The sequence below is a fragment of the Alligator sinensis genome, unplaced genomic scaffold (assembly GCF_000455745.1).
Source record: "Alligator sinensis unplaced genomic scaffold, ASM45574v1 scaffold336_1, whole genome shotgun sequence".
NCBI classification, from domain to species: Eukaryota; Metazoa; Chordata; order Crocodylia; family Alligatoridae; genus Alligator; species Alligator sinensis.
Window position 1 is genome coordinate 243,018 of NW_005842917.1, and position 15,126 is coordinate 258,143.

Sequence of the window (15,126 nt, forward strand, 5' to 3'; positions counted from 1 at the left end):
CACCAAGCCGTGCGCATGCGCGACGGGAGCCGGGGGCTCAAACTCTGCCCCATGAGAGCTTCAGCGTGTGGGCGCCTACAGCACTGCCTGATCCAAACCGGCGTGAGACGCGGCCGCCCCGCGGACTCGAGGCCTCTTCCCACACGCAGCCGCACACCGACATGCCCCTCAGGGAGCGGGGGATGGGGGGGCCCGTCGCAGCGGTGACGGGGCCCATTAGGCGCGCCGCGGGCAGCCCCATTTGGCGCCGAGTCTTGAGGCCCCCGTCCCCACGTCACGCATGCGCAGAGCGGTGTGCGCCGCAGAGCAGCCGGTGTGGGGTCTTTCTCGCAAGCAGGTTCGGACTCGGGCTTCGTGGGGACCGGAAGTGAACCCCGCTTCATTACCAGGGACAACGGAAGTCACCCCATTTGAGAGAAGAAACAGGAAGTCACCCTTTTGACCGGAAGTCGCCCCCTGTTGACCGGAAGCCCCATCTCATTCCTCACGCGCCCCCTCTTTTTGAGTGGGTGGGACCGGAAGTGCTACCTTCTCTCTGGCCGGAGCCCCCAGCACGGAACCGCCTTTTCTTTCCCGAAAGTTGCACGATCTTTTTATGGACGGGAAGTGATTCTCCGCCTACCGGAAGTGACGTCCTGGGCAGGAAAGGGGGCGTGGCCAGGTGTCTGTTGGGCCTCTCCCCTTCCTTTCCCCCCCTCCCAGCCCTAGGAGTTCTCGGTGGGTACCTGCGCGTGTGGGGGAGGGGTGATGGGGGTCTCGGTCCCACCCCCCCGCCCCGCGGAGGAGGGGGTTATACCCTCCCTGATCCCTCTGTGGGCAGGTATAGCCGGCCTTCTGCCCCCGCCCCCCCTGCAAACCTGGTGAGGAATGGGATAATTCGGGTTCGGGGGGGGCGGTGCTGACCCGTCCCTCCCCCTTCCCGGGGGGGGGAACCAGGAGGGTCGGTGGGAGGATCAGGGTCACTATAATGATAATATAAGGAGAAGCGTGTATTTAGGCATCATACCCAGTGTCTTTAATGTGTTGGTAGCCCACTGGGCTGTGCCAGCGCTCCTGCTAGGGCTCAGCCCCGGGGTCCTGGCTAGAGGGTCTTCCCCTTTGTTCGGGGTCGAGCCGATGCTGTATCAGGAAGGAATATTCCCCCCTGATCGGGCTGGTGGGGACTGGGCGTGGTGGGGGGGGTGTCAGCCTCTGTAGTGGGGGGTGCGGCCTGTGCCTGGGATCTCTTGAGTGATATTAACAACCTGCTGCAGACAGAGGACGTTGCTGCAGTCCCCCTGCTTTCCCTGTGGCAGGTTCGGGTGTGGTCTGTGCTGTCAGGGTTGGTGGTCGTCTTACGTTAGAGTTTACTTGATGGATTTGTCTGAGCTGGTCAGGCCAGGGCTGACCCTGCCTCATGCTGGGGGTTGGACTACAGGTGACAACTGGAGGTCCCTTCCTGCCCCACTTCTCATGATTATGCCCCCTGGAGACTCCTTCCCGTTCTGCATCCCTAGGATTTCTGTGATTCTCTGAATTATCCAAACCCTCTTCGTTATACGTAGGAAGGCTGTGGGCCTGGGCTCCTTGCTGTACGCGAGGGACTGTAGGCCCATGCAGAAACTGCTAGCCCTGTCTCCACTTTGACCTACTAGGTGCTTCAGAACAAAGTTGGTGGGAGAATCAACGAGAAAAAACCAGGGTGGGAGTTGGGGGGGAGGGGGGAGGCCTATAAAATTAGGCTGTAGGCTAATTTTGAGGGCTCCAAGGGGGCACTAGCCCTTGAAGAAGCCCAAGAAGCCAGTGGGGGCCACTCGGTGATGCTTTGCTTGAGGATGTGTCCTAGTGAGGACCAGGAAGACGGCCCCACAGTCATCAGGGTTCCTCCTACAGGCATGTCTGTTATGTGCATGGAGTTGTGGCCTGGGCCTACCAAGGGAACCACATGCTTCCCTTAATTAGGGCAGTTGATTGGGCAGTGGTTTTCAAACTGGGGGGCATGAAGGAATGTTGGGGGAGGGAGGGGCAGGCAAGACGTTTGCAACGAGCAGGCGCTGCTGCAGCCTCACAGGGATGCAGGGACAGGACGCCCCAGACAGGCTCTGCCAGCAGGCTGCTGCAACTCTGGGAGCCTGGCACGGCAGGTACGCAAGGTAGAACTTCAGTGGGGCCAAGGCAGGAGGCACTGGAGCTGCAGCAGGTGGAGTCTGGCCCCCGCGAACCCAGTGGCTGTTAGGCTGAGGGGCGCCCTGTGCCTGGCTGTGCTGCTTCCCTGGGTTGGTGTGGGGGCATGAACAAAATTGTAACTCAAAGACAGGCTTTTCTCAAAGTTTACTGCAATAGGGGCACAATAATTGATTCCTTGGCACAACTAATGCAGAAAGAGGGACAGAAGTAGGGGTTGGAGGTTGACAACAAGTGCTCCAAGGCGGGGTAGGGGAATTAAACAGGCCTTTTTGCTTTGCCAAGAGGATTGTGGGCCAGTGCCCACCAAGGAAACTCTAAGTCCCCCTTAAGAAAGGAGGGGGAATTATATAGAAGGGAAGGATTTCTTAGGGGGCCTCGTAAGAGACCATGAGAGATCTGTCTTCCTTATGATCCTGTAGGTGATAACGAGTTAATACATGAAGCAAGGATTTCCCTAGGGTGATCTCTCTTATTGCACCGACTGCAGGGTGGAGTTTGATAGGCTTTCGAAAGCAAAACTTCCTTGTTTGGGTTTGAGCAGGAAAACATTTCAGCATTTGCTGCCTTGGCTTTATATCTGTCAGTTTCAAGCCCTGAAACTGACTAGGCCAGTGCTTTCCAAACTTTTCCTTGGTATGACCCCATTTATGGCCCCATTTCCTCAACATGCCGCCCCTGCCCCAAACCCGCAGGTCCCCACCCCCATGACCCCATCTGCTGATGTTGTGACCCCACTTGGGGTCACAACCCACAGTTTGGGAACCACTGGACTAGGCCCTCTTGATAGCAAGGCTTTTAATGCTGCCTTTGAAACTGACTTGATCTGTCAGTATGCAAGCCACACACCAGTCCTGAAACTGACTAGATTTTGCCAGTATCAGGGCTTTTGATGTGTCCCCTGAAACTGACTAGATCTGTCCCTATCCAAGCTGCACCTACCTGTCCTGAAACTCACTAGACTCTGCCATGACGGTGGCTGTGTGGCTTTTAATACAGCCGGTGCAACTGACTAGATCAGTCAGTAGAAGGGTCCTAATAGGGATATGAAACTGACTAGCCCCGGTGGATATCAGGGCTTTTGAGGGACCAGTCCCTGAAACTGACAAGATCTGTCAATATCAGGGCTCCAGTTAGCAGTCATGGAATTGATTAGACCCTGCCAATATCATGCTTTTAATATTCACCTTGGAAAGACTGGATTGGTTAGAGTGGAACTGACTTGATCTCACTAATTGGGCTTTTAACACCAGCCCTCTGAAATTGACAGACCCTGTCAGCATCAAGACTTTTCATAGGAGAGCTGGAGCTGGCTAAGGGCTGTCCATACATATCAGGGCTTTTTAATTCAGCTTCTGAAAGTGATTAGATCTGTCAGTGTGGAACTGACCGGACCTTGCCCATATCAGCGCTTCTGATGTTGTCAGCCCTTGAAATTGGCCAAGCCCAGGGTTTTTAATACCAGCCCCTCTGAAACTGATGAAATGGCTCAGTATCTGGGTTTCAAAACTGACTAGACTCGCTCATATCAGGGCTTTTAATTCAGCCCCTGAAACTGATGAGGTCTGTCCTATCCAGGCATTTAATAGTAGATTTGACACTGACAGTAATCCAGCCTCTGAAACTAACAAGGTCTGTCAGTACCAAGGCATTTAATAGCAGATCTGCAACTGAGTAGGGGCTGGCAGCCTCTGAAACTGGCCAGATTTGTCAGTATCAGGGCTCTTACCCCTCTTGAAGCCAGTGAAAGGGCTTTTAACAGCAGTGCCTGAAACTGACTAGGTCTGTCAGTGTGCATCTGACACAGGCCTGTCAATATCTGGGCTTCTGAGCTACCAGCCCCAGAAACTGACTATTTCTGTCATTTTCAGGGCTCTTAAAGAGCTCTCTGGAAACTGACTAGACCCTGCCAAGATCGGGGCTTTTAATCCAGCCCCTGAAACTGACCAGGTCTATCAGTATCAAGACATTTAATGGCAGATTTGAAACTGACCAGGGGCTGCTAATATGAGGGCTTTAATGCTACTGCCTCTGAAACGGAACAGATTTGTTAGTATCAAAAGTCCAAATACCCTCCTGAAACTGACTGGACCCTGCCTTTAAGGGAGCTTTTAACAGCAGGCAGTGAAACTGACCAGATCGGTTGTTAGGAAATTGATTTGAGTCTGTCAATATCAGCTGCCAGCCTCTGAAACTGACTAGGTCTGTCAGTCCAGAGCCTTTTAATAGCAGATCTGAAACTGACTAGGGGCTGCTAATATTAGGGGTTTTGATGCCACTGGCCTCTGAAACTGACTGTGTCTGTCCATCTTGGGGTTCCTAATAGCAGTCTTGAAACTGACCAGACCCTTCTAATACCAGGGTTTTAATACCGCCCCTGAAATGGACCTGGTCTGGTTTTATGAAACTGATTAGGACTGGGCAATATCAGGGCTTCTGATGCTACTGGCCCTTGAGACTGACCAGCTCTGCAAGTATCCAAGCTCCAAATGCTGGTCCTGACCCTGTTCATATTGGGGCTTTTAGTTTAGCCCTGAAACTGATGACAGCAATCACTGTGAAACTTACTAGGTGCAGTCAATACCAGGATTTCTGATGCTACCTGAAACTGTCCATATCTGTCAGTCTCCTGGCTGGTATTTGGGATCTTTGAAATAGACCAGAGTCTGCTGATAACACCACCCCTGAAAGGGACAAGATCTCTCGGTTTGCAGCTGGCTGGGCCTAGCCAATATCAGGACTTCTGATGCTACCAGACCCATGAAACCGACCAGATCTGTCAGTCTCACAGATCCAAATATTTGTCCTGAAGTTGACTAGATCCTGCCCACATCAGGGTTTTTAATACAGCCCCTGAAATGCCTGGATCTCTCACATGATGAAACTGTTCTGAAATGACTGGATCTCTCATGATGAAACTGAAACTGACCTAGTTCTGGCAATATCAGGGTTTCTGAGCTGGTAGCCCCTGAAACTGACCAGGTCAGGTTTAAGCCTCCCAATAACAGTCTTCAAAGCGATCAGGCTCTGCCAATGCCAGGCCGTTTGACAGCAGTCCCTGAAACTGATGAGATCCGTAAGTATGGAGCTGAGTAGACCCAGCCAATGGCAGGACTTCTGGTGCTCCCAGCTCTGTCCGTAATGGTGCTCTTTATACCAGTGTGGAAAGTGACTGGACCCCGTCAGTCCTGGGGGCTTTTAGTACCAGCCCCTGAAGCTGATTATATCTGTCAGCATGAAACTGACTAGACCCAGCCAACATATCAGGGCTGCTGGTGCTACCAGCCTCTGAAACTGACCTGCTCTGTCAGTATCAGGGTTACTGGCTGCCCTGACCTTGACTAAACCCAGTCAGTATCTGGGCTTTTAAATGCCAGAGTGGAAATTACTAGGTCTGTCAGGTGAAGTTGGCTAGGCTCTGCCACTATCAGGGTGTCCAGTGCTACCAGTTGTGAAAACTGATCAGATCTGTCAATATTGGGGCTGTTTACAGTCCTGAAATTGATCAGACCCAGCTAATTTCAGGGATTCTGGTGCTACCCAACCCTGAAACTGACCAGATCTGTCAGTATCAGATTTATGAGTCATCCTGAAACTGACCAGACCTTTCCAATATCAGTGTTTTTAAGGTATAATATTTTCTGAGTAGTAAGATGAGGGGTTATTAACAAAGTCATTTGTGGGGCAGGTTTAATGGGGCTTGAGTTGTCCTTTATGGCTGGGATCAGGCCTAGGGCTGGTCTTATTTGCATTATGCAAATAACTTGGCATGTTCTCTTGTGTGCACTGACCCACCATGGGTGGGTGGGGAGTGGTGGAATTGGGGGGTGGGTGCGGCCCACATTCTGTATGGGATGGAAACAAAGAGGCAGGGAGCTCCATGCACTCCCAGAGGCTCATGGGATACATGTGAGGCCAGGACCATAATGAGCTCCTTCCTTTCTTTAGGCAGGAGGTGGGTGAGGACGCTGGCCGGGCACCATGGCGGAGCCCGAGCCCCTTGAGGTGATGGTGAAGACGCTCGACTCCCAGACCCGGACGTTTACGGTGGCAGCCGAGGTGAAGGGGCAGGAGGCAGGGGCTGCTGGGAAGGGGGAGGTCTGATGCCAAGGTGCTTTGGGTTTCCAGGGTTGGTTCCACCTCAGAGCTATCCCCAGTTCCTATCCCAGTTATACCCAGCCTAATGCCCCTCGAGCCAGCCGCAGCTTCTGTCCCCATTATATCTAGCCCTGACTCCCCTAGAGGTAGCTGCATCCCAGCCATGTGGTGCCTGCTGTGACTCAGTTTCCCCATGGTTTCCACCCCCCACCTCAGTTCACGGTGAAGGAGTTCAAGGAGCATATTGCAGGCGCCGTCAACATCCCGGCAGAGAAGCAGCGTCTCATCTACCAGGGCCGGGTCTTGCAAGATGACAAGAAGCTGAAAGAATATAGTGAGTCAGGGGTGGGGGGATGACAGGGGGCTGCAGATTGGGAGTGAGGGGCACTGGGTGGGGGGTAGGGGGCTGTGGATCTGGAGTGAGGGGCACTGGCAGGGCCGGGTGTGTGTGCAGGGGGCTTTGGTTTGGGAGTGAAGGGAACCAGGGACATCAGGATGCTTTGTTTTCACCTCCTCACCCCTCTTCCCCCCAGATGTGGGGGGCAAGGTGATTCACCTGGTAGAGAGAGCCCCCCCCCAGGCCCAGTCGCCAGGCTCAGGGGGCCCATCGGGTCTGGGTGGGACTTCTGCCCCCCACAACGGAGGGAGCGGAGCCCGGGGCCCTGGTCCCACCCCCCACGACCGCAACGCCAACAGCTATGTCATGGTGGGCACCTTCAACCTTCCCGTCAGCATCATGGACCCCCCTCCACCCACCCCGGTGAGTCTCCCAGGTACCTGGTTTCCCTCCCCACTGGGAGATGGGCTGGAGGGCCTGGACACCTGGGTTCCCTCCTGGCTCTGGGTGGGTCTGGATCTTGATCCCTCTCCTCTTCCTTTTTTCTCTCCCTGCCCAGATGGATGGCTCCTCTGTGGACGTTCACATTAACATGGATCAGGCTCCTATCCAGGTATGGGGGTGGGGGTGGGGGCTGATTCTAGCCAATTAGGGTGGGTCCATGGGCTAGGGGGTAGGAGATGGATGGGGTGGGCTATCTCTCCCCTCCCCCATAGAAGAACCCAAGCATCCAGGCTCCTAGTTCCCCCACCCGCTTTTGAAAGACTGAAGCAGGGACGTCTAGGGTGTAACAGCAGTGGGGGCCGGGAGCCTGGACATCTGGGTTCTGGGGGGGGAGGGGGGAAGTGGGGGCTAGGGGTTAAAAGCAGGGTGGGCTGGGAGCCTGGACACCTGGGCTCTCTGAGCAGAGGGGGCTATGCTCCCTATCCTGACCCCACTCCCACCACCCACCGTTGCAGAGCGAGCCCCGTGTGCGCCTGGTGGTGGCTCAGCACATGCTGCGAGACGTCCAAGGCCTGCTTAGCCGGCTGGAGGTGAGGCCTCGAACCCTGACCCCTGACCCTTGGGTGTCAGCAGCGAATCCCCTTCCAATTTACTAAACCCCTTCCCCCATTCGTGCCTTAGGGCAGCACAAATGGACAGGCCCCACTCCCGCCAGACAGCTCTGCCCCCTCCGAGCAGACCCCACCCCCTGCCCCCGAGGAGCGGGAGCCAATGGAGGCGGTCAACTCGGAACCCCCCAGCCAGGAGGCTCCTCCGCCTGGGCCCGAGGGCCCCCCTTCTGCTGAGAGCACCCCCAAGTAAGGAAGGGGCTGCAGGTCAAGAGTGAGGGGCACCTGCAGGGCTGGGGGTGGGTTCGGGGGTTGAGGGTCAGGGGCACTGGCAGGGCTAGGGGGAGGGCGGGGGACAGACGGCTGCAGGTCGGGAGTCAGAGGCACCAGCCAGGCTCGGGGGAGCAGTGTCCAGGGCCCTGTGTGACCTGATGTCTATTTGTCTTCAGCCACCCGGCACCAGGGGAGCTGGTGGAGGTTCTCCTGGAGCTGCAGCGGGTCCAGGGCCAGCTCCAGCCCTTCCTGCAGCGCTACCAGGCTGTCCTGGGCTCAGCCAGCACAACAGACTACAACAACAACGTGAGCAGAGGCTGGGAGGGGTGGGATCTGGGCCTCTCCCCCCTCCCTGGAGAATGGTACAACCCAGGGGAAACTAAGGCAGGGGCATTTCCCCCTTTCCTAGGGAAATGGTATAACCCAGGGGAAAGTGTGGCAGGCTATTTCTTCTCTTATAGTGGAATGGTATAACTTGGACGGGCTGTCAGCATTTCTTCCCCCTCTCTGGGGAATGGTAGAACCCAGGAGAGTGTTTGGGTGGGCATTTCCCCACCTCCCCCCCATCCCTTGGAATGGGACAACCCAGGGGAGACCTATTAACATTCCCCACCTCCCCCCCATCCCTTGGAATGGGTACAACCCATGGGAGAATGTTTGGGGGGTGTTTTCCCCCCTTGTTGTGCTGTGGTATAACCTGGATGGGGATTTATCAGCATTTCCCTCTCCCTCCCCCCAGTGAGATGGTACAACCCAGGGGAGACTGGAGGAGACATTTCCCCCTTTGTAGAATGGTATAACCTAGGTGGGAGCTATCATTTTTTCTGCCCCCCACTTCCTAGAGAATGGTATAACCAGAGGGGTAATGTGTTAGCATCACCCCTGCCATCTGTGGGGAAGCTGGGGGGCGGGACTTTCTCCTCTCACTGGGGAATGGTACAACCCAATGGAAAGGGTGGGGGTGCATTTTCCCCCTCTCCAGGAAATGGTACAACCCAGGAAGGTAGGTTAGGGGGGCATTTCCCCAGTCAGAAGTGGGTGAAACCATGGTGAAGAGTTGGTGGGGGGAGGGGAGTCTGGAGTGGGTGAAACCATTGTAGGGGGCTATTTAGGATGGAGGTCCATAGTGGGTGAAACCATGTAGATGGCTAACAGGGGAGTGGGTAAAACCAAGACGTGGGTTCCTAGAGAGGATCATGGATGGTGAAACCATGGTGAGGGATTGGAAGGGGGGGTGGGAATCAGGGGTGGGAGTGAAACCATGGCAGAGATTGGCTGGAGGAAACCAGGAATGGGTGAAACTATAGTGTGGAGGGGGGGTGTGTCAAGAGTGGGTGAAACCATGTAGGTGGTGTGGTGGTGTGTGGATCAAACCAAGATGAGGGGCTTTTAATGGAGGTCAGGGTTTGATGAGATGATGGAAAGGAGCTGAAGGAGGGGAAGTTGTGGGGTGGGAGGCACCATTGCAGGTGTGGCTGGGTGCTAATGAGGGGTGGTGCTGGCAGACGGAGGGGCGTGAGGAGGACCAGCGCGTCATCAACCTGGTGGGCGAGAGCCTGCGGCTGCTGGGGAACATCTTTGTGGCCCTCTCGGACCTGCGCTGCAACCTGGCCTGCAACACCCCCCGCCACCTGCACGTGGTACGGCCCATGGCCCACTACACCGCCCCCATGGTGCTGCAGCAGGCTGCCATCCCCATCCAGGTGAGCCCCTGCAGTGGGATCCAGGCATCCAGGGCAGTGCCCGGAGGTTGGAGACCCCTGGGAGGGGAGACCCCAGGTGGCTGGGGTGGTCCCCAGTGCTCAGAGACCCCAGAGAAAAGGGAGCCCAGGTATCTGGGGTGGTGTCCAGGGCTATGAGATGCTAGCAGGGGGAGAACCCATGAGCCCGGGGCACTGACTGGAGGGAGGACACCTGGAGGGGAGGGAACCTAGATGTCTGGGCAGGGCTAGCTAACCTCTGGCTCCTCCCCTCCCCCTGCCCCACCCCCCAGATCAATGTCGGCACCACGATGACCATGACGGGCAATGGGGCGCGGGCAGCCCCGCCCAGCACTGAAGGGGCCCCACCTGCTGCCCCACCCCCTGCCACGGTCCTGGGTGATGCCCCTGAGGGGCAAGGCCCCACCCCCGGCTCTGGCCCCACCCCCACTCAGAGCCAGGCCTCCCAGACCAGCCATCCCCGCGTCATCCGTATCTCGCACCAGACCGTGGAGCCTGTGGTCATGATGCACATGAACATCCAGGGTGAGTGTGGGGAGTTGCAGGTTGGGAGTAGGGGAGGGAGGGGGCTGTGGGTAGGGAATGAGGGGCACTGGCAGGGCTGTTGGGGACAGGAGGTTGTGGGTCATGAACAAGGGGCACCAGCAGGGCTGGGGTCTTGGGGCTGCAGGCTGGGAGTGAGGGGCACTGTCAGGGCTGTGGGGGGCAGGGGGTTGTGGGTCAGGAGTGAGTGGCAACAGCAAAGCTGCAGGTCGGGAACAAGGGACAGTGGTAGGAATGGGAGGGGAGGGAACTGTGGGTCAGGAGTGGGGGGCACCAGTATGGTTGGAGGAGGAGGAGGGGCTGAGGGTCAGGAATGATGGGCAGTGACAGGACTGCAGTGGGGGTGGGGGGTGGGCATGGCAGGGCAGGGACATGTATCTTCCCAGACTAATGGGTTTTTTCTTGCTTGACCATTCTGTCTTGCTTCGCTTCAGACTCTGGGTTACAGGTGGCAGGAGGTGGCTCAGGGGGCACTGGGGTCCCTGGTACTCCCGGCTCAGCTGGACATGGGCAAGGAATGGGTAAGAGGGGGCTGCAGGTCAGAAGTGAGGGCCACTGGCAGGGCTGGGGGGGAACAAGGGGCTGTGGGATGGGAGTGAGGGGCACCAGCAGGGCTCTGGGGGGCTGGCAGGTTGTGGGTTGGGAGTGAGGGCCACTGGCTAGATGGTAGGGGACTGGGGGGCTGTGGGTTGGGAATGAGGAGTACCAGAAGGTATGGCAGGGGTTGGGAGTGAGTGACCCTCCCCCTGCCCCCTCTGTCCTCCAGGGGGCTCCACGCCGCTACAGATGCCCAGCCTGCCCCCGGAGTTCATGCAGGCCATGGCTCACCAGATCACCCAACAGGCCATGGCGGCAGCCGCCTCTGCTGCCACAGGTAACCCTCCTTTGCTGCGTCCCCCAGGGCTTTCCCCCCACCCTGTTTCCCAGCTGCTCCTTCCCTGAGCTGGGTGCACCCAGCCAGGTTGTCGAGCCAAGATAATTTTTTAAACTGATGACTAAAGGGTTTTTTGTTTTCCTTTTTGCTTTTTTAACTGATGGCTGAACGTTTGGTTTAGTTTTTTCACTGACTGAATCTTTTTCTTTCCACTGACAATTGTCCGGTCATCATTAAAGAAACAAAAGGTACATTTTTTTTTTTCCCCCCGATTGATGACTGAACTTTTTTTTATTTTTTTTTTTACTGACGACTGACTGGACTACTTCACACTGGCAACCAGACCTTTTTTTTTCACTGACGGAACATTTTTTTTCACTGATGACCAGCCAAACCTTTTTTTCTGCTGATGATTGAACCATTTTTTGCCAACAACTGAACCTTTTTCCACTGACAGCAGACGCAACCTGTTTCTTTTTCACTGATAACTAACAGATTTTTTTTTTAAATGACTACCCAAACCTTTTCTACGCCCTAAACCTTTTTTATTTATTTATTTTTTTAAATTGGCAACTAATGATCAAAGTGGTTTTTGAACCGATAACTAAACGTTCTGTTTAACAATAGCTAATCACTGAACCTTTTCTTTTATTTACCAACAACTAAACCTTTTTTAGCTGACTAGACCTTCAAATCAGCTCAAGCTGCTGGGAGCTTTTTACTGACGGTTCTTTTTTTTAATTTTACTGACGGGCATTTTTAGCCTGATTTTTACTGATTACATGTATAGTTAGCAATTTTGATTCCAGCTTTCTGTGACCTCTCTCTCTCTCTTCCCTCTTCTGCTTCCACAGGTCAGCAAGTTCCTGGCTTCCAGACGGCCCCAACCCGTGTGGTAATTGCCCGGCCCTCAGCACCCTCTGCCCGGCCTGGCCCCCCTGGTGCCCCCCAGCCTGCAGGCCAAGGGGTAAGAGTTGAGCTGGGGGCTGTGGGTCAGGAGTGAAGGGCACCATCAAGGTTTAGATTTACCTTTTCATCTCCTTCCCAGGTACCTGGCCCAGGGGCCAATGCCTCGCTGGCTCAGATGATCAGCGGCCTCGTAGGCCAGCTCTTGATGCAGCCTGTTCTTGTAGGTGAGTCAGCGAGGAGTAAGAGATGGTGGGGCTGTGTGTCTGTCCCCCATGGGGGTTTATGGCAGTGGGGACAGCTGAGATCCCAGGATGAGGTAGCTGGACAGGCGGTGAGGCAGGGATTGGAGTGGCTTGTGCTGGCTTGGGGGTGCAGGTCAGGAGTGAGGGGCACCAGCAGTGCAGGTGGGGGGTAGGGGGTGGGTCGGGAATGAGGGGCACCAGCAGGACTGGGGTGGGGCAGGGGCTATGGGTCGGAAATGAGGATCACTAGTAGAAGTGGGTGGGACTTTGCCCTGACTCCACCTCTCTTCTCCAGCCCAGGGCGGCAGCTCGTCTTCAGCCTCGACTTCCTCCTCTTCCTCCTCCTCCTCTTCCACCTCCACCTCTTCCTGCTCCTCCACTTCTGGCCCCTTTGGGGGGGCCCCAGTTTCCCCCCCAACAGCCTCAGCCAGCGCTGGCACTACCAACACAGCCACCACAGCTGCTGGGGGCAGTGCCAGCCCCACACCCAGCCCTGCGTCTGGCCCAGCCCCAGCTCCGCCCCCTCCAGCCAGTGATGACCTCCAGCTCCCGCAGCTCCTGGGCACCCTCCTGGGGAGCGGGGTGGGGGCTGGCCCCATTGGGGCCCCGCCCACCATCACTGTGGCGATGCCGGGTGTACCTGCATTCCTACAGGGCATGACAGACTTCCTACAGGTAAGCCCCGCCCCTTCCCCTTCAGTGTGGGCCATGTGCCCCTATTTAGGTCAGTTCCAGTTGGGCCCTGCCCCTGGCAGAAACCACACCCCTTGCTCCCAGCTCAGACTGTGTGCTTGGGGACAGGCTACACCCCCCAGGACCAGGCGACTATTCCCTTAGACCCAGCCTGGGGACAGGCCACGCTCCCAGTTTAGTAGGCCATACCCTGTGGAACAGGTCCCACATCTTCAGAGCCAGGCCATGTGCCTGGGGAGTGGTTATGCTCCGTTAGGTACAGGCCACGCCTCCTCTGGAATCACACTGTGTCCCCTCAGGGCAAGGTCTTGTGCCTGAAAACAGGCCACACCCTCATTTAAGCCACACCCTGTCTGCGTCTGGCCACAACACTGTGGGGGCAGGCCATGCCCCCTCTCTCCAGACAATGTGCTTTGAGATGGGCCACACCCCCATTTAGGTGGCACCTGCCACATAAGCCACTCCCTGAGAATAGGCCACACCCTCCGCACACTGCCAATTTAGGCCCTGCCTCCCTCACTTGTGACTGACCATTCATCTTGCTTCCTACCAGGCTGCCCAGCTGGGCTCTGCCCCTCAGGAGCCGGCCCAGCCCCCACCCCAGCCACCTGTGGCCTCCTCTCCACCCCCACCAGCGGCCAGCCCGCCACCACCACGGGGCGGAGCTGGAGGGCGGGGCCGGCCGGCCGAGACCCTGCCCCCCGAGTTCTTCACCAGCGTGGTGCAGGGGGTGCTGGCCTCCCTGATGGGCTCGCTGGGTGCCGCACAGGGCAGCACCGAAAGCATCGCTGACTTCATCCAGCGCCTCAGTGGCTCCAGCAACCTCTTCGAGCTAGGAGCCGAGGGCGCCATCGGTGAGCCCCGCCCCCCTGACATAGTCCCCACCCCACCAGGGCAGGCACCATCCTGCCCCCTCGGATCCAGCCCCTGTGCCTGGGCCTTGGTTTAGGCTGCACCCCTACGGAATCGGCCACACCCCCTCAGAGGCAGGCTTCGTGCCTGGGGTGGACCATGCCCCTGTTTAAGCCACACCCCTTGGGGGGGACCAGCCACGCCCCCTGGGCACAGGCGGCACTCCCTTAGAGCTAGGTTGTGGGTTTGGGGGCTGGCCAGGTCCCTTGATTTAAGCCACACCTCACCAAGGGATAGCTCACGCCCCCATTAGCAGGCCACACCCCCACTTCCTGGGGCAGGCTATGCCCCCCACTCGTAGGTCATGCTGCCTCTGTGCCAGGATATAGGCATGAGGCCAGGCCGCACACCCAATCTAGGCTGTGCCCCTCTGGGGCAGGCCACACCCCGTGCCATAGGCACCATCCCCAGGTGCTCCCTTAGACCCAGGCAAGGTCCTCGAGGATAGGCCGTGCCCCCTTGGGCTGGCCTACCTCCTCTCAGGGCCAGCCCACATCCCTAGGGATAGGCTAGCCCCTTCCTGACAGCCTGGGCCCCCTTGCAGCCTCCTTTTGGATAAGCCTTGTCCCCTAGCCAGGGTCTTAAAGGGCCGGTGTCTACCTGCAGGCTTCTTTGGGGACCTGCTGTCGCTGATCTGCCACAACTTCACCATGGTGGACATGGTGATGCTGCTTCATGGGCAGTTCCAGCCCCTGCAGCGCATCCAGCCCCAGCTCCGGCGCTTCTTCCACGAGGAGTATCTGCACGGGCGCGAGCCCAGCGACCGCAACCTCCGTGTGAGAACCCCCCACCCCCCAGCCCTTCACTTCTGACCCACAGCCCCCCAGGCCTGCTTCTCTGGGGCTCCTTGCTGCCCCCTACCTTGGCCAGCCAGCGCTTCTCCTGACCTGCAGCCCTGCTTGCCTGGCCTCACCCGGGCCCCTTGCTCTCAACCCACAGCATCCCCCACCCCAAGTCCTGCTGGTTTCCCTCACTCCCAACCCACAGCCCCTTGGGTGCTGTGCTCACTCCCCTTGGTTTTCCTGGCCTTGTGGCTGCCTCTCCTGATCTGCGCCCTTCCCCCAGCCCTGCCACTGCCCCTCACCCTCGATCCACAGCCCCCTGCACCCCCCGCAATAGTGCCTCTTACTTCCAACCTGCAGCCCCCCTGCCCCTCCTCTAACCATCTCCTTCTCTCCAATCCCAGGCAGCCACCTACAACCTCATCAGTGGGCTGGAAGACTATGTCCGTGAAAGCTTTGTGAGCATTGCCCCCTGATCCTCGCTGCTTGCCCTGGCCTAGCGGGGGCATTGGGTTGGGGGGCAGAGC

At 57.2% G+C, this 15,126-nt stretch overlaps 1 protein-coding gene across 1 annotated transcript in view; it reads left to right on the forward strand.

Annotated features, from left to right (window-relative positions):
* The first annotated feature begins 108 nt into the window (after positions 1-108).
* BAG6 (BCL2 associated athanogene 6) overlaps positions 109-15,126 on the forward strand; it is a 19,412-nt gene continuing 4,394 nt past the window's right edge. Inside the window, 18 exon segments of the mRNA XM_025192361.1 lie at positions 109-717; positions 6,112-6,222; positions 6,478-6,595; positions 6,795-7,021; positions 7,158-7,211; positions 7,558-7,632; positions 7,724-7,899; positions 8,100-8,229; positions 9,429-9,626; positions 9,917-10,169; positions 10,622-10,708; positions 10,954-11,061; positions 11,916-12,028; positions 12,110-12,194; positions 12,508-12,887; positions 13,459-13,759; positions 14,424-14,593; positions 15,004-15,058. Coding sequence (XP_025048146.1) covers positions 6,145-6,222; positions 6,478-6,595; positions 6,795-7,021; positions 7,158-7,211; positions 7,558-7,632; positions 7,724-7,899; positions 8,100-8,229; positions 9,429-9,626; positions 9,917-10,169; positions 10,622-10,708; positions 10,954-11,061; positions 11,916-12,028; positions 12,110-12,194; positions 12,508-12,887; positions 13,459-13,759; positions 14,424-14,593; positions 15,004-15,058 — 2,608 coding nt within the window. The 5' untranslated portion in view covers positions 109-717; positions 6,112-6,144.